Below are 19,675 nucleotides of genomic sequence, written 5' to 3'. Positions count from 1 at the left end.
GTATCATTAAATATCTGATGACTTCTTTGGGGAAATTTAGATCTGTAAAAGGTTACTCAACCTTAGATTCCATAGAATGGGAGTCAAATGGGAGAGGACAAATGGACCAAGCCAGCGCAATACATTGATTCACTCAGTAGATGTTTTGGGGTTGTTTTCCTAGGCACTGAGGATACAGCAGGAGATAGAAGAGACAAAAATCCCTTAGTCTCATGGAGTTTACATTCTAAAGCATATCAGAGGCCATAAGCTTTGAGTTGGTTTGTACAAACCTTGGTGTTTTGGAAGGCCCTAAGAGGTGACAGGCTCCCTGCTGTCTGGAGTGGGCCCATGTCCAGCTTTTCCCGTGGAGTCACAGCAGGCCCCTCCTCTTTTCCTTCAATGTGGCAGCACGGAGAAGTGTGTACACCCCTGAGTCTGGCACAGTTGGAGAAAGGCAAGTGGGAGAGTCTCACTGAACTTTCTTTTGCTTCTACATGGTCCCCTCCCTTCTGAAGTGTGAGACCCCTCCTTATTTAGCCAGAATCCATTTCCCTACTTAATAGGGTACTCAGTGTGACACTCCAGCACCATATGACAAGAGGGAGGCACATTCAATTTCTGTAACAGTACTTATTTTTACTACATAATAGAACATTCTCTTGCTGTGGTAGAGATCACTGTGGCATATAATTTGGAGACCAGGAGGGTAGGGAGGAAAAGTCAGAGAAGGAAGTTAAATGAGTTTGGTATGGGACCATGGGGCAAGCCCCAGCTACTGGGATCCCTCTGACTAAGCACTGGGATGAGGGCAAGATTAGGTGAACCAGTAGTGGGATAGAGACAGTTGGGCTGGGAAGATGGATTGACCCTGAAGGTTGAGTAGGGGAGCAATGGATTGTAGCAGCCTAAAAAGTTAGCAGCAGGGTGAAGGGAGGGGAAAGAATGTTTCTAGGTAGGACTGGCAATGTTCAAAGAGAGCTTTTAAGCGTTGGAGTGGAGGCTTTGACAGCCTATGATTTTTAAGAAAGGGACTTGCCTAAATTGGGAGTACATCAGTCTGGGGACACCTGAACATAGCTGCAGTGCGCTATTGTCTTGGTGCCCTAAGTCGATGCCTGACTCTTCTGCAACAGCGTCACAGAAAGGAAACTGATGCCCAGCATTTGAAATGCTGAATATGCAAACAATTTAAAGATAAACTGCAAGCCATTGCCATGTCTCATACTATGCCATTTTAAAACTGTAGCAAACTTGCATGATTTTCTACCCGTGGCAATATAGCACACACATCATCCTCAAATAATAGAAACAGATGTATGATTTTGAAGCTTAATCCTTTTCTGTAGATGTCTGTAAAAAGGCACGTATAATTCTTTGTATACATTTACTATTTTTAATTCTTTATATATTTCCCCTCCCACACACAAACAAAAAAGTATAACTTTGCTGGTGTTTTGAACAATAAGGATAGCAAGAGAATAGTGTATTTCTTTTTCACCTTTAACACTGACATTTTAACTTAAAAGAAAATACATATGTGCTTTTCTTTTAACTAAAATTAACTATAATTGAAAACACAATGTGTCTCTCAACTCACTATGTACTTCTTTTTTCTCTCTGACTTGTTCTATCACTTTATGCCTCTCCGTTCATTTCCTGCCCCCCTCCACACACACACATGCACACAGACACACACATTATTTATCCCAAGCTAGACTCATTAGGGGCATATTACAATGCAATTTGAATGTCAAACTTCTCCTACCTGCTTTTCATTCAGTTGAGGAAGGTAGATTGCCATGGTCTCAGGTTTACCATTCATTTTCCTAAGTGCATGATTCAATGACTTCATTTAACTGGTGAATATACTTTTGACTGATAAATTTATAAGTGGGTAGATCTCGGCTTTTGAATTCATTTTGGCAACACTGTCTTTGAGACTACACCACATCTCTTTTTTCCTGGTGGATGGGAAAACAAACCAAAAAACAACCTCTTATAATGACTGTTAAGATGAGTATTTGAGAAGATAGATGCTTTGAAATTGGCTTTCCCTCAGTATTCTCTTGCGCCTTATGCTATACAACTGTTTTTATTTAAAAGTAGTATTTGAAGATCTGCGAGGAGGGGGAATGTAGAAATTTTTCAAATGAAATATGCACATAGTCATAGAAGGAAAGTGAAGTTTAAGGTTCATGTGAGGTAGCTGAAGAAAGAAATTAAGCTGTGCTCACATGAAGTACAAACTTGTAATGCAAAGGTGATAATCAGTGGACTGTATGTATTTACACGTAGTGAGTACCAAATGAATCCATGCTCAGATAACCTAGTTGATTAAAAGGTATTTTATTTATTTGTTCACTCAAATGACCAGGGTGGGGCGGACCATATATGCCAAATACTTTGGTCTTCTGTGGAGACAGAAGATGAATAAGCAGGGTCCCTGCTGGTGCGGGGCCTAGAGGCTGATGTAGGAGCCACTCACAGAGTGCAGCACAAAGCTGTAGGTGAGGGAGATGAGCCTCGGGTGAAATGGGAGGGTGGACGAGAGGCCAGTCACTCGCCTCCAGGGGCATTGGTGTTGGGCTTGGTGAAATCAGCAGGCTTTCTAGAAAAGGTGAAACTAAGCTGACTCTTCCTTGATGAGTTACCCAGGCAAAGGGAAGAGGGGATAGAAAAGGTATTTTAGGCAGAAGGGACAATCTGAGTAAAATCAATGAGGCAAGAAACCTAATGTGCAAACACTAAGGAATAAGTATAAGGAGTGGAAGGAGAGCAGATGAAGGGGAGAATCAAATCCCAGATCAAGAGTCTCTTCTGTCCTTCTAAGGAGAGTAATCCAGTGCCAATGAGACCAGACTGAAGACTGACAATGAGAAGGATAATCAGGGGCCAGCCCAGTGGCGCAGCGGTTAAGTGCGCACGTTCCACTTTGGTGGCCCGGGCTTCACTGGTTCATATCCCAGGTATGGACATGGCACCACTTGGCACACCATGCTGTGGCAGGCATCCCACGTATAAAGTAGAGGAAGGTGGGTATGGATGTTAGCTCAGGGCCAGTCTTCCTCAGCAAAAAGAGGAGGATTGGCAGCAGATGTTAGCTCAGGGCTAATCTTCCTCAAAAAAAAAAAAAAGAAGGACAATCATTACAAAGAAACAAATCCTATCTCAGGTTTATATTGTGATATTATTATTTTTCAAAACGTCTTCATGAATATTCTCATTTGACAGAGAGAACCTAGCAAGGTGTCAGTAGGGTAATAATAATGTCAAAATTAGGGATGAGAAAAACATAGGGATTTTAGGAATTTGGCCAAGGCATATAACTTGTAGGTAGCAGATCAGGGCCTTGGACATGCTGTGACTGGCACAGTACACCACCCACGTGTGTCACTGAGGCACTTTTGTTCAAGACCTTCGCTGTATCCTTAAATCCAGGCCAGCTGTCTTCTTACCTGTGGGGTCGGTCAGATGGGCTTCTGCTAGGGAGAGGAGGGCAGGGCCAACTCCACTGATGAGGAAAAAAGCGCATATTCTACATATAATTTATTCTCTTCACATGAGAGAAACGGAATAAGGAATAATCCATAATAATGAGTAATAATAGATTTGTAATTATAAATTAGTTATAATTAGTAATCACATATATTACTAATATATTATTCAGAAGAACTGGTAATAGCAATGACAAATATATTTATTTCAGGGGCCAAGTACCAAGCAGAGCACTTTGCATTTACTTCTCAAACAACCCCGTGGGGCAAGTACTGCTATTGCCCCCGTTTTACAGGTGAGCAAACTGAGGTTCGGTAACTTGCTCGAGTCATTCAGAGATAAGTAGAAGTGCTGTTCGTCCTGAGGTTTGTCTGACATCACAGCCCAAGCTCTCCACCACTGTGTGTGAAAGTGCCTTTCTCACGTCCTGCCGCTTGATTTATGCAACACCTGTGCGGGACCATATGTGCATTGCTGGTATTTAATAAACCATATGGAGACTTCTTTCTCTGTTCCAAGAATTCTGCTGCAGAGGCTGCTGTTCTGTAGATAAAGGAGCCTCATCCTAGAATGTTTACTAACCGCTTCTTGGTTCTGCTGTTAAAAAAAAAGAGAGGAAAAAGAAAAAAACCAAATGTCTCAGACCCTATTGGAACTTGGTTTACTGTTTGCTTACTAATTCAGCTTCAGGGCTAGGCTGTAATGGAAATCTATTAGAAATTCTGTTCCTTGAGTAAAAACTAAATGTACAAACCAAAGCGATGATAGAAAGCTGAACCTACTGGAAACCTGTTAATTTCCAATAGAGTTTGAACTTCAGGTTTGGCTCCTGTTCCTAAGAACCCAACAGGCTACATGGCTGTCTTCTTGCTTTCCAGTGTGTTTGCAGCTATTTTCCATCTCCCTGTTATATAGAATGCACAGTCAGGTATTAAGATGTGACAGGATGATGGAAATGAGGAAGTGAAGACGGCACATGGCAAGGCAATAATTAACCGGAATGCGTGTTTATCAGAGTCTGTCATTGTTTACAAACAGCATCATGATTCCTGATTGTAGAATTAAACCCCAGGCTCCTAGTTTGTGAAGTCAATCAAACAACCCCAGCAGGTGCAGATCAGCAGAAGGACTAACCAAGTAAGTGTTCCACTGTGCAGCATAGAGCCAGAAACAGTGAGAGAATCTTCTGTCGAAAACTGACTGCTGGCCCAGCTCCATGGCCGAGTGGTTAAGTTCACGTGCTCCGCTGCGGCGGCCAAGGGTTCGGATCCTGGGCGTGGACACGGCACCACTCGTCAGGCCACATTGAGGCGGCGTCCCACATCCCACAACTAGAAGGACCTACAACTAAGATATACAACTGTGTACAGGGGGGTTTGGGGAGATAAAGCAGAAAAAAAAAAAAAAAGATTGGCAACAGTTGTTAGCCTAGGTGCCAATCTTTAAAAAAAAAAAAAAAAAAACTGCTGAAGATTTGAAAAATCCCTAAATTGGGATGCCTTCACTGTTGACACAACTGTGGCATAATGGGGGAAGAGCTGGACCTATGAACAGAAACATTCTCTACTAATACCCAGCTTGGACAAACCCTTGGCCTTCCTGAGCCTCACTTTCCTCCTCTGTAAAAAAGGAAATCGACCTCAGAGTCCACTCCTGGAAGCCACCATTGTCTCTTGCCTGGATTCTAATAGCCTCCTAACGGCCTTCCTGCCTCCATTCTTGCTCACCTGTATGCCATTCTCTAGAGAACAGCCAGAGGAAGCTTGTGATAAAGACAAATGAAGTCAAGCAATTCCTCTGTTAAAACCATCCTCTTAAAGCCCTGGTATAATCCTAACTCCTGTCTCTAGCCTTTGAGGCCTTATCTGATTTGGCCTCTGTTTCTCTCTCCAACCTCATCTTCTCCCATTTCTCCTCTCTCACCACATTCAAGCCATGCAGGTCTTCCTTCTCTTCTTTACACATGCCATCTTATTCCTACCTCAGGACCTTTGCATCCGATGTGCCCTTTGCCTATAATGCCTTCTCCGTGATCTTCACAGGCTGGCTTCTTTGGGTTATCAGATCCCTGCTCGAATGTCAGCTTCTCTGGAGATGCCGTCTGAGCGTTCTATCTACTGACTGCAGCCCTCTCACCCCAACCCACTCCATTATGTCATCCTCTTGTATTTTCTTTGCAGCCATCATCGCTACCTTAGGTTTTACTGTCTTTTACTTGTTTATTGTTTTTCTTTCTTACTGGAAGGTAGAAGCCCTGTGGCCAGCTGTGTACCCATTTCTTAGAGAGTACGTAGCCGAGAGCCATCAAGTATCAGTTGAGTGCTGAGTGAATAAATGTGAGGATCAAATGAGGCATCGTGACATCGCGGATTGAAATGGCCCTATCTTCTATTTAGTATTGTACAAATACTAGGTTTCATAATTTTTCCTCTCCTGTTAAATCATGACTCTTCTCAAATCTTTGTCAAAGTGTCAATGAGTGCAATTTTCATCCAGGAACTCTTTCAAAAAGGAACTTACTTTCCCGGAATTTATAGTTTAATGAAAGGTAAGGTTAGCAAAAAGAGTAAACTAAAATTTCTTATAAAAATTTAAGATATCCTATATTTATTTTGCTAAAGTCAGTTTTCTGTTTTGCACCATGCCACTCTACACAAGTGTATGGATGCATGTATGTCATATAGAATTACTGAAGCAAAGGGATTTCTATAGAATTAGAGGAGAAGCATGGGAGGAAAGCAAATTGAAATAGTGCTTATGAAGAGAGAGTTAGGATTTATCAATTTGGATATTCTACAGGCCATAAGAATTCATGTATTTAACTCATTACCTTCGCCTCCACCCTCAGCCTCTTCCTCTTCCTGGCACCTTTTCACGTAACTGTTAACCATTTCTATGTCTGCTTTGGAAAAAATGTCTCTTCAGGTCCTCTGCACATTTCAGAATCAGATTGTTTTCTTGTATTGATGTATATGAGTTCTTTATCTATTTTGGATATTAACCCCTTATCAGATAGATGATTTGCAAATATTTTCTCTCTTTCCTTAGATGGCCTTTTCATTTTGTTGATTGTTTCTTTTTACAGAAGTTTTTTGGTTTGATGTAGTCCCACTTAATTGATTTTTGCTTTTGTTGCTTGTGCTTTTGGTGTCACATCCAAAAATGGTTGCTAAAACCAATTGTCAAGGAGTTTTCTCTTATATTTTCTTCCAGGAATTTTTCAGGTTTAGGTCTTATGTTTAAGATTGTAATCCACTTTGAGTTAATGCAATCTCTATCAAAATTCCAATGGTATTTTTCACAGAAATAGAAAGAAATCCTAAATTTGTATGAAACCACAAAAGACTCCAAATAGCCAAAGCAATCCTGAGAAGGAAGAATGAAGCTGGAGACATCACACTTCCTGATTTCAAACTATATTAAAAAGTGGTGGTAATCAAAACGGTATACTACTGGCATGAAAATAGACACATAGACCAGTGAAACAGAATCAAGTGCCGGAAATAAGCTGTCGTGTATACGGTCAACTAATATTTGACAAAGGAGCCAGGAATACTCAACAGGGAAGGGATAGTCTCTTCAATAAATGGTGTTGGAAAAACTGGGTGACCACATGTGGAAGAATGAAATTGGGCCCTTGTTGTATACCACTCTTTTAGTTCTCTTTTTAAAAAGCTCTTTTCGGCCTATTTTCCAAATGTTAACAATTAAGAGTGTGTTACTAAGGGTGCAATCATCAATGCAGAGAGAAGAATATATTTAATAACCAGAGACCAAGCAATGTAGAACTCAAATATCTCCTCACCTAACTTCCCCATGGTGATCCCGTGGACCATACTATTTATTTTCCAACCCCTCTGGGTCTGGAAATCGTTGGTGATGATTTATGTTGATAGCACTCCCCTTTGCTTTCATTGCTTGTTGGATGCATCTGTCAAACCACTTGAATGACTGTTTTAAGTTACTTAGCCATGGAGATAACAGTGGGCTCTGTGATTGAAGGATGAGTTGGGCAATCTTATGAGGTTGTGCATTTGTGTGTAATTAATGTGATTTAACAAAAAAAGGCAAATCATAAAGGAGTCACAATGAACTATCATCACAGTGCACAATTTACCCCCTCTTTCAGCAATTCTTGTTGTCCTTAAAGGCACTGCAGGTTGTGTATGGCAGTCCTTGCCCAGAGCCAACAGGAAGCAGACTTATATGTTAATGGATTTGTTCATCAGTGATGTTTTCCTGAATATTATCGATCTGTACAAATGGGATCAATTTTTTAGTAGACAGCCTATGATGAGAGTAGAAAGTAGAGATACTGGTTAAGTAATATGAAAGCAGGTTTTGGGTCAACTGTCTATTGAAAGAAAAGCAGAAGAGACAAGAGATTACTTATATAGTTACCTTTATTGAAATTGCCTTTTAAATATTTCACATACTGTGATTAATATTAATGTTACCATTTGAGTATCAAAAGCCATCAATTATCTTTTAAAAACCCATTATTCTATGGGCATTGAATATATTCCAGGCACTATGATCATGCTGTGAACAAATATCATTTAATTTTCACCCTAGTACCAGAGAAGTATTGTCATTTCCAACATTTTCAGATGAAGAGTCTGCAAGTCACCAGCAGAGCTGTGCCCTATTTCTATTTCTTTGACTCTAAAGCCCAAGTTTTGAAGCACTAGTTTTTACTGCCTGACTTGTTATGGGATTTCTGGAGTGAGGCTGCCCAAGTCTGCATCACAGCTCATCTCTTAAAGACTTTGAGTTAGTTGCTTAACCTCTCTGTGCCTCAGTTTGCTCTTCCGTACAATGTAAATGACAACAGAGCCTACTTCCCAGGGATGTTGTGAATCTCAAATGAGATTCTGCCAGGAAAGTGCAGAACAATACCTGGCGTACAGTAAATACTCAATTTAATGTTGTCTATTATTATTAAATGATATTAATATAGGCTGTGACTATGTGTGAAAAATCCTTGGTTAGAGCTTCTTTTGTCGCATTTTTGATTCTTTCTGATGAACTAGGAGATGGGAACTAAGATTTCTTACATACAAATAATGATAAAGACTTATGAAAACCTGGATTTTCAAGCTATCCAATTAGTTGTTTACTTTTACAAGTTACTGAAGGGTTCGAATTGCTGGAAATGTTTTGTCTTAAACACTTTAACTTTTTAAGCCTATTAATAATTTTAAGTATCTCTAGTAGAACATCCTCATGATATTGAATAATGTGTCCACCAATAAGAGCAGAGGCTTTGTATTACAAGAGGGCTGGCTTAAATTCGTAATTTGCCACTTGTCAACTTTGTAACTTTAGATCAGATTAATAATCACTTTGAGCAATGTTTCCTCCCTCATAAAAAGGAAAGAAGAATTACATCCACCTAATAGGATTATTGTGAAGATTAAATTATGGAAAGTGGTGAGCACAAATAACATGCACATAGGAGATCCTCAATAAATGATATCTATTATTATTATGCTAAGTTTCTGGTTTAGGAGGAACATCTATTACCTTGTTCACTATTGGAATCACTGTGTACAACAAGTGCAGGAGAACCTTAGCCTGTCTCTTGAGTGTGTTAGTCAGATTTCTTGGGACTAGTGTAGCAAAGAGGCTACCATTCCAGAGAAGAAGCAAGTCATCTATAAATTAGCTTAGCAAGGTGATAATGCTTGCCCACTAAAGCACTGGCCAACATTAGTGCTAGAATTGCATAAGTATTCAGAGGATGATAAAGGTAAATTAGGCAGATATTAAGTGTGTTTATATGAATTTGATGTAGTGTTCCAGACTCTTGTTGTAAGTAACACAAAAGTAACTCTCACTAGATTAAGCAAAAAGAGAATTTCTTGGCTTATAAGATTATAAGCCTAGGAATGGGGCCAACTTGAGACACTGCTGGATGTAGGGCTCTTTCTCTTGACTATTTTTCTGCCCTACCTGTCTTGCTCGGCTTCTTTCTGCATGAATGTTCTCCAGCTGCTAGGGAAGATGGCCACTGGACTCATAGCCTCCTAGCTTGGCAACCTCCCACATCATAAAGCATATATTACTCATAAGTTCCAGAATAACAGTCCCAATGTGGACTCTGATTCACTCAGCTTGGGTCAGATGCCCATGCCTGAATCACTCACTATGGTTTGGAGGTGGGACGTTCAAATATGGGCCATATGTCCTCCCCTTGTGGTTAGACATGGCACCATGGTTGACAGCCCCTTCAGGACAACATGGAATATGGAAGGTGCAGTTCCCTAAAGGAAAAGAAGGGTGTTTTTAGTAGGCAAAGGGGCAAACAAACCCTATAATAATATATATTTCATTTCAAGAGACAAAAGACCCTTCAATATTGATTGAGAGGAGTTTGTTGTTTGTGGCACTTGTTCAAGTTTATGAAAAACGGTGAAGAAAAATGTAAATGGGAGTGGCCAGGACGAAAAGGAAAAGGGATCAGGATGGGCCACAGAACTTCCCTATGAACTAGGCAAAGAAGGACTTTTTGGGTGGGAGTAATTAAGTATGATCTTAGCCAAAAATGCTGAGACTAAGAGGAGGAAATACAATAAGGAGAAAGAAAGCAAGAAAGGGCAAAAAGGACCTGGAAAATGAAATAAATGCACCATCAAGGAACACTTGAAAGAGGAAGGCAGTAGGCCAGGAAGTCAAAATTCAGGATTTCTTGTCTTATACAAATCACTGCATCACTTTATTTAGAGAGAAACCCCACAGGTGAAAATCCTGGCTAGGAGGGTGTGTCTGAGCATCATCACATTGAAAAATTATGTGGGTAGAGACCATGGTTGAATGATTAGGAAGGGTAGTTTTACTAAGTTGTATAATGCCTTTAGAGATTTTTTTCATATTAATAACTAATTATGAGTGATGATCACTTAACACACACACACACACATATATATATATATATATATATACAGTTATTCAATTTCTGGATAGGCCTATGAATTTTGCCATTACCTCTCTCAGTCAGTATGTTTTTGTCATATGCATATTAAATGTCTAGTGATAGGCCTAAATATTTTGCATTCTAATGACCTTTGCTTGTCAGATTTTTCAATCCTTTCTTTGGAGGGGTGGTGGAAGCTTTCCTGTCTCTCACATACTCTCTAAAGCAAAAATTATTTTTTCTGCATATCATCCATTTCCTCCCCCATTCGTGTGTCATGCAGCTGTTTCCCGAGTATCTAGTCCATGCCATGGAACCTTGGCCTATATGTGCCCTGGAACCCTGGCCTGTATGTGCCCTTGACACGTGCATGAGAATGCAGATGGGAACAACACAGGCCTTACGGTCTAGTGTGGAAAACAGACACTAAGCAAAGAAACCTAGAAACACATCCGTAATACACATTGTGGTGGTGTGAAAGAAAAGGGCAGCAGTTTGGGACTGGCTTAAATTGAAGTGAAGGATAGATAGGTAAGGTCACTCTAAGAAAGTGATTTTTAAGTTGAGCTCTTGAGGACAAAAAAGAGCTAAACAGGTGAAAATCATAAGAATAAGTGTTTCTGGCAGAGGGAAGGGTAAATGCAAACCCTCAGGTATAAGGAAGGTCAGCAGGACAGGAACTGAACCCATGTGATGGTTTTCTTCTGTTTCCTTTTCCTAACTCCTCCGTTCGAGCACATGTTCCAGCTGGTCCAAGAGCTGTGTCTTTCTTTTCTTTTGCATCCCTGGCCGGGTCAGTCTGCTGTTATTAAGCCGTCATCTCCTAGCTCCAAACTGACCCCTCTCTACTCTGCTGTGTGATGAGGGGCTAGGATTCAGCTAACCACGCTTTTCCTTTGCCCAGCGGGCATCCTGTGGGCTCTGTCCATGGTGCTAGAGGAAGACAGACATGAGGAGTGGGAGGGCTGCTTGCTGTTCATCCACGTCAAGCTAGCTTTTATTTATCTGAGAAGCAGTTGGTCCCAGGTCCCAATTTCATTTGTTCTGTAATCCCCAGAGCTAGGCCCCTTCAGAGAACCAGCACCAGAAAGCAGCATGCCCTCGTCCGGTGCCTGGGTTCCACCTCCACAGGATGCCTCTTGCAAGCTTCTAGGTTCTAATAACCCCATCCTCCTTGATTTGTCTCCTCAGCCCTGAGGGTGGTAGCTGTCTCTTGCAGTCACTATCTTTGTCTCTTCATTGTCACCTTGTTTTCCATTTTCATTCATCCAATATTTGTTTAACCAATTTCTTGTTTAAATTCTCCCCGTTAAGATAACAGGTAGAATGTCTGTTTTCCTGGCTGGTCCTGACTAATACGTGGATGGTTTAACTGTCTGCTATTGCCCAAACTTGCCACCTCTTAATGAGGAGCCCCCGCTGGGCCCATCCAAGGCCACATTTCCGTGAGTGGAAAAGGTCAACCGCAAGCAAGAAATGATGATTGTCAAGCTTGAAGATGTATTTTTCTAAAAAGCTTGCACAGCCTGCCTATTCCCAATCTCCACTCTGCAATATCTTTTCCAAGGTTAGCAGAATTATAAAAACATCAATTTGGCCATTATTGACTTTTCAACTGGGATACCAAGAAAGTCTTTCAGCAGCCTCAATAAATTAAATCTGGCCACCCAGCTCCCAGACTGGCAGGCTCCTACATCATTGATGGGGAAGACGGGGAAAGCAGTTTTCCCAGCTGTTGCTGTAAATGATGTGCATTGTGTTCACAACCATTAGCAGGTGGAGCATTTGAAGTGTGGGTAGATTGCAGAGCTGCCTCTTTTAAAAATGCATAAGCACTTTGTGAGTTTGCTAAGTCATGTTTCACTCAGCTCAGTTTGAATTTTTCATAGGGGAGAAATATTCTGTAACTTTTCCTCTTTTATTCTTTCTTGATCAGAAAGGACTTCCATAGTTAGGGCTACAGTGGAAAGGGGCCAATGATATAATTTGCTTGATTGGGCCTCAATTGTTCCAAGCTGTAAAATGTTGGAAGATTTGGGCTTTAAGGACTTGGAGCAGTTGAGTTTCCTGTCACTTCCCAGTTAATCCAAACTACAAATTCCTCCCTGCCCTGGGCTTAAATGTAGTTGATGTGTCCTCAAGTAAATTTTTATCCTACAAGACTCATCCATTTGTGAAATGCTGAGCACTGCACTGTAAAGGAACCTTCTTTCTAAAACTATCTCCTGGTCACACACTATGTGCCAGACATTGTACATGCTTGTGGTTATGCTCCCCTTGCACAGCAAAGTCAGGCATTGCTGAATGCTCCATATACGTTTTCTGATGAGTCCAATACAGCATCAGTGTCCTTCCTAACACGATGGTCTAGCCAGACCTAAGAATTGGCTGTGTAGTCTATTGGTGGCAACATAATAGTCGTACCTAACATGCTCCTAATTTGTTTTATTTCTGTAGATCAGTGTCTGGCTTATAGTAGAACAAATACATACAAATAAATGGAAAGCTTATTGGTTGCCACAAACCATAAAACATCTTTACATTAACTATCTCACTTAATTTTCCTGAAACCCCTGTGAGGAAGATACTATCATTAGCCTTACATTTCAGATAAGAAAACTGAGGCTCAGAGACATGAAGGAATTTATCCAAGCTGACAAATTGTGGGACCTGACTCTGGAGCCCGAAATCTACCCTGCTATGTTATCAGCTTGATGCAAGTCAACACAAGTGTATGGCTCATTCATTCGTTCATCAAACATTTATCAAACCTCTATTGTGTGCCAGGCACCAAAAATGATACAATATCCAACAAATTCAGCAATGGTTTATTTAAAAATAAGGTAGAGCTGTTAGGCTCTTTGACCAGTAACTGGTTAATAAGCCCCTAAAAAGCAGTAGATTTTTTGCTTTTTTAATATCAGTAAATCAGACTTTTCTTGGAATGAAATGGCTTTCTTCCTATACCTGGGTAATCAATTGTAGCCAATTTTCTCCACAAATCGAGAGAATTATTCCAGCCAGTATTGAAACCTCAGCAAACTGGGAGCAAAAGTATGTTCCAATTTGAAGTACCAAGGTATTTATGAGATCATTATTTGCTATAATTGGGGGATTCTAGAATACTTTAAGTTTCAGAAATGACCTTTCACAGATCTTTCCCCACTTTCCAGGAGTGGTGAGAATGTCAGTGGGACTGCGAGGGCAAAAGGGTCTGCACCCACATGTCTGTCTTCTGTGTTTTGGTTTAAAATCTCTATTGTGGTTAAGTTCTTGAGAAGAGGGTAATCAGATAAACAATGCTTCCCAAAAAGAAACGGGGTGGTTATCTTCCCACATTTTATTATCTGGCAAATTTCGCAATGACTCCTCACACAGCATCTCCAGCTGGATTGCTGGATTGTATTAATCCCATCTTATTTCATTTTTTTTTTTAAAAGATTGGCACCTAAGCTAACAACTGTTGCCAATCTTCTTCTCTTTTTTTTTCTGCTTTATCTCCCCAAATCACCCCCATACATAGTTGTATATCTTAGTTGCAGGTTCTTCTAGTGGGGCACCGCCTCAACGTGGCCTGACGAGTGGCACTATGTCTGTGCCCAGTATCCAAACCGGCGACACCCTGGTCCACCACAGCGGAGCGCACGAACTTAACCACTCAGTCACGGGGCCGGCCCCCAATCCCATCTTATTTCTTGATTTCAACATAATACACAGACCTCAAAAGCCATCTTAAGAATTATCTTGCCAAAATGGCGAAGCGTTCAAATGATCTCATAAAATATTGAAACGTGGTAGTATGACAGGCTCCCCTAAAAGTAAATTGTTCAATTTCCCTTTAATAGTGATAGCGCCTAGAATAAGTCATACTTCTAGAAAGAAGTACTTCTATTTGCCTGGAAGCTGGAGGATTCGAGCTGACATTGAAGTGCATGATCATCGCAGCAGTTCAGGGAAGAAGTGGCTGCACCCGTGCCAGGTTCTGGGCTGGGACATGCAGTGGAGGGCTGCATGCAGTTTCCACATGAATACACAGGGCTCCTTCACATGAGGGTGTTTGTGTTGTTCAAATGGCTTTCAGAAAAGCCTCAGGTTTCCCTCCGAGTCTGCTGAATGGAGTGACTTTACCATGGGGAAAGCAACTCTCGGCAGGAAAACACAGGCTTGCATTTCCACTGGTTCAGCAGGGTTTATGACCAAAATATCTTGTCATCCTGTTTTAAGGTAATAGGCAGGCATATCTCAGCATATATTTCTTCTCCTTCTTCTTTCTGTTTTTCCTCTCTTCCTCTTCTTTTTTTTTTTTTTGAAGGCTAAGTTCAATTTCTAAACTTTTCTCAAAAAGGATCAAACCAGATCAACTCTCAGTTGACGTGATTACTTTGCCTTGACCCAATTCATTGGAGCCCTTTCTCCATCAAGTCATATTAGCGTAGGGATGGCTGAGTTTGGAGAGGCAGAAGCAGATTTGCCTTCTGAAGGAGAAAAATGATCCCCTCAGAATCCAAGCTGGCAGACAGAAGCCATTTTCTGTTGCCGATATTTCCAGTCACCAGCTGGTCCATGCTGAACAATTCCTCTGTTGCGTGGAGGATATTTATCTGTAATAGCAGGGGATAACTAGGACGTTACCACTGTGGTGATTCCTTTTGGCTAATTGGATTGTCGCATTTAATTTAATGGGTATATAAATGCCATGATTACTCAGATACATTTTAAAAAGAGGTCTGAAAGAGTGTGTATATGTTAGAGATACTTTTGGAGTTGTGATTTATGGGGCCTTTTTTTTTTTACTGCCTCTGGAAAATTGGAAGATAAGTTGCTACAAATTTTTACATCATTGAGATACAAAAAGGACAGGCATTATACAAGAAGACAGGACATAACTTTCCAAATAGTTTCCATTCTAGGTTTCCTCTACTTCGACCATATTAAAAATGGCAATAAAGCAGGGCCTTATTATAAGTGACTCATTATTTATGAGAATAAGATATAATACAAATCAAAACTGGGTCTCCTTTAAAACGTACAAAGATACTGCATTATTCTTGTCCTCAATATTAGCATCATAAAGGAGATTCATTTCCCTTTATTTTTTATGATTTAAGTGCAATGAACTATATGAAGTGCCCAGTGCATAATATATGATCAGTAAATAGTATCAAGTTCATGACTCCAAGAAGACTATGGCTGTTCAGAGTGTGGGAGTCTGGGAGCAGTGACTTATATTTAAGAAATTCCTGGGGCCGGCTCCGTGGCCAAGTGGTTAAGTTCGCGCACTCCACTGTGGTGGCCCAGGGTTCGGATCCTGGGCACGGACATGGCACCGCTCGTCAGGCCACGTTGAGGCAGTGTCCCACATCCCACAACTAGAAGGACATGCAGCTAAGATATACAACTGCATACAGGGGGGGTTTGGGGAGATAAAAAAAAAAAAAAGAAATTGCTTTGTGCCATGATTGTGGATTTTCTAGTTCAGGGAGCCACCAACTAAGCAGAAAAATGGTTCTGCCTCCAAATAGCTGAATGCAGCGCTATGAGTCAAGACTTAGGGAGAAAGAGGGAAAGAAGGATTTACACTGGCTTAAATATAACTGGTGGATCATATAAATGAAAATCTACTGACAGCACTAGCTTCAGGTATGGATGGATCAAGGTACTTAAAAAGTATTCTTAGGATACTGTTTTTTATTGAATTTCTACACTGTGCTCTGAGTTCTTTGTTGGGATTACAACAATGTACCCACACTGTGCCCACCTCAGGAAGCTCATGATATAGTAGCTGAGATGCATAAGGTGAAAAATGTTATAATGGAATGTGATATGTGCAATAATAGAGGCACTTACAAAATGAAGCCATAATTCAGAGGAAAAACTGGCAAATATTTCTGAGGAGAGTTGAACGAGGACTTGAGTGAAAAGTGAAACCTTGAGCATTGTTTTGAAAGAGAAGCAGGAATTTTACAGACAGGCAAATTGAAGAAAAATGGTTATTTGTCTTGATTATGATATTTTGAAAATCTATACTCAAATCCCAGCTCTGCCACTTACAAATTGTACAAACTATGGCAAGTTCCTTAAATTCTCAGGATCTCAGCTTCCTTGTATGGAAGTGGAGCTACTGAGTTCATAGAATTATTCTGAGAATCCAGTGAACTGATGGGTGCACAGAGCTTCCATGGAGGCTGGCACAAAGTAAGCCCTCCCGAGGGCTGACTGTCATTCCAGTCTTACAGACTCCCCCTGCGTTACCTGACTGCTACCATGTGGGGCTTGGATTAGGGTTTAACGTCAGGCACAGTAAAATCAGCTAGCACTTATTGAGTGCTTGCCGTGTGTCGTGTACATCACTAAGAATTTTACTTGACTTATCTAAATCCTCCTTACAATTCTAGGTAGTAGGAATATTATCATCCTCATCTCACAGATGAGGAAACAAAAGTTTTGAGAATTTAAGGAGTCGGCCAGGGGAACAAAGTCAGGAAATGGTATAGTTGAGTATTCTTACCCAGGGCTTTCTGATTACAGCACCCATGGGCTTTAGCATTATATTTCCTCTTACACAGCATGCCATTATTAGCTTCCCCCTCCACTGGACTTGGCTTCTGGGTGCTCCTATTGCAACTTCTTCTGAAGACGTGATTATGGATGCTTGCGTGTGTGTATGCGTGTGTTCAGGTGCTACGCTGCTGCTCCACGCGAGCTGGCTGGTGTTAATCTCTCGGGTCCTGTGCTTCCTTGCAGGTGAGCCTTCTAGGTGGTCCTCCTCGCACTGTGATTGCTGCTGCAAGAACGGCAAGGGCGACAAAGAAGGGGAGAGCGGCACGTCTTGCAACGACCTCTCCACCTCCAGCTGCGACAGCCAGTCTGAGGCCAGTTCTCCCCAGGAGACGGTCATCTGTGGGCCCGTGACACGCCAGACCAACATCCAGACTCTGGACCGTCCCATCAAGAAGGGCCCCGTCCAGCTGATCCAACAGTCAGAGATGCGGCGGAAAAGCGATCTGCTCCGGACTCTGACTTCAGGCTCCAGGGAGTCGAACATGAGCAGCAAAAAAAAGGCTGTTAAGGAAAAGCTCTCCATTGAGGAAGAGCTGGAGAAATGCATCCAGGATTTCCTAAAGATCAAAATTCCAGATCGGTTTCCGGAGAGGAAACATCCTTGGCAATCTGAACTCTTACGGAAGTATCATCTATAGGGGAGGGCTCAGGGGTGGGAGAAGAAACAAATCATGTCACCATTTTGAAAGAAACCTTCTAAAAGAAATTCATATTTGAAAAGAAAAATAACTAACAATACCTGTTTGTTAGACCATAATAGCCCATTGATATACTACTGCCTATTTACCTAGTTCACCTTAACATCTAAATCCACAGGGTAGATTTCTTTCCAGATGTGGAAGTATAAGAAAATCTTTTTTTGGTTATTTGTTTGTTCGTTTGTTAACTTGGTCCCATGTGCTGAATATCTTATATAATGAGAGCTGGCTACATAAGAGTAGCTGAGAGGCCTTGGGAGTCATTGATCTCATACTGGGTTTTTCTCTCATCTTCTACCTCGTTCCTTTGAACGAGAAGATGGTAGAAAGAGATCTGGCCCAATGGCATATGTTTGGATTTTTAAAATTTTCCTTTTCCTTTTATTTATGGGGTAAGGGGGAAAATGGCAGATTTATATGACTTTTCACTCAAATCTGTTATGTGCCAGTTTATAGCGACTCCGTATGCATGAGTATTTGTGCAACACAAGCACAACGAAGTATGTATATACACACAGTGCACATGACCCCAGGGCTGGGCCATCCTGAGGGGTGTGCCCCTGCTCCCGGCAGCACTCTCTTAGAGCACTTCAGACAGATGAGCCTCTGCTCTTTTCTTAAAACCCTTCCGGGAAGGTTTCCCAGCCTCTCTTGGCAACACTTTCTAACATCCAATAACCCTCATCATCAACCAATTGTATTCCTTGTTTTGAAATTAACACCTGTAGGGTCTGTTCTACCGTGTTGCTCTTTCTCTGTGCTAGGAGAGGGTGAGAAGAGCTGGTCAAACCTTCTTTGTGTTAAAAAAACAAACATTCATATCCACACAAATTCCTACTAAACAACCCCACAGTCAGCCTTGTCTACCCTGAGTTGAATTATCTTCCTTCTCTCATTGTTTTCAGAGTTCTTACTGCCCATGTTTTAATGGTATGGCCTTTTCCCATAATCCACATTAAGTTCTCTGCATTTCTATGTAGTTGTGGAAGTAAGAAAAACACACAGTACTTGAATAAGGGTCCGGCCTTTTGTTTGTTTAAGAGGCAGTTGTATTCCACACACTTGCTAATAATTTCTCATAATGTTTTAAAACCACAGTGCTCCATTGTTCCTTTCTTGTAGCCAGTTTTGTTTGCCTTTGGGATTCTGGGATTTGGCTGTGTCTATACAAGCTATGCCTGAATGAACAACCCAACTAGATAACTGGAGCTCCAAAATTAAGGTTTTTGGCTTTATAAACTCTCTTTCTTGATTACATCCTTGACCTGTATAGACACAGCCAAAAGTAAACTGTTAATAGCCATCCATCCATGTGACTCTGTATTCTATTAATGTACCAATAACTCTTTCATAGCCTTGTGGTAAATGAAGACTAAAAGACCGGTTTTTGTTTTCAGCATTCCTCATGCATTTCAGTGGGAATGGAAAAAATAATTTGTCAATTATTAATTGTGTGCCAAGCACTCCTATTTTTTTTATTGTGTGTGTGCGTATGTGTATATGTATCACAGGTAATAAAGACAACTGGATGATGTCTATGGGAGGGAAAAATGATGACCAATTGCTTCTTTTTGAAATCTTTCATTGATGCACATTTATTATGTAAGAGGTTCTGTCTTGATTCCTGTTATTAGTGCCTATTAGTATATGCATATCTTTGAATTTTTGTAATTCTTGCCTTCACACCAGGGTGACAGATTCAGCCAATGTTTTCTTGTCCTGATGGTTTGAATGGAGTTTAAAGTTTTACTTAAGTGAAAAAGTTCATCTGGGGAGTTGAGTTGTCAAGAGAATTATAATTTATGAATTTAAGTGGCGATCTTTTATGTATTAACATATTAGCAAACATTTGATTTTAACTACAACATAGCTGTGTAAAACCTACCAAAATGTCTTCATTCTTTTTAATGTTTCTTAATACTACATCAAAATACCATCATCCTAATAATAGATCTTACAAATAATCACAGAACTTAATGGGTCAAGAAGAAGTTGGACATGATGAAAATATCCCCAAACTCTT

General features: G+C 40.8%; 1 protein-coding gene across 1 annotated transcript in view; it reads left to right on the top strand.

The window, feature by feature from the left end:
• Window positions 1-17,592, top strand: part of KCTD16 (potassium channel tetramerization domain containing 16) — a 225,818-nt gene extending 208,226 nt beyond the window's left edge. Inside the window, exon 2 of the mRNA XM_046668492.1 lies at window positions 17,138-17,592. Within this exon, the coding sequence (XP_046524448.1) occupies window positions 17,138-17,592 (455 nt within the window). The remainder of the gene's footprint in view (window positions 1-17,137) is intronic.
• Window positions 17,593-19,675: the final 2,083 nt, after the last annotated feature.

This window comes from Equus quagga, chromosome 7 (genome assembly GCF_021613505.1).
Source record: "Equus quagga isolate Etosha38 chromosome 7, UCLA_HA_Equagga_1.0, whole genome shotgun sequence".
NCBI classification, from domain to species: domain Eukaryota; kingdom Metazoa; phylum Chordata; class Mammalia; order Perissodactyla; family Equidae; genus Equus; species Equus quagga.
This window is presented reverse-complemented; position numbering and strand designations above follow the sequence as displayed.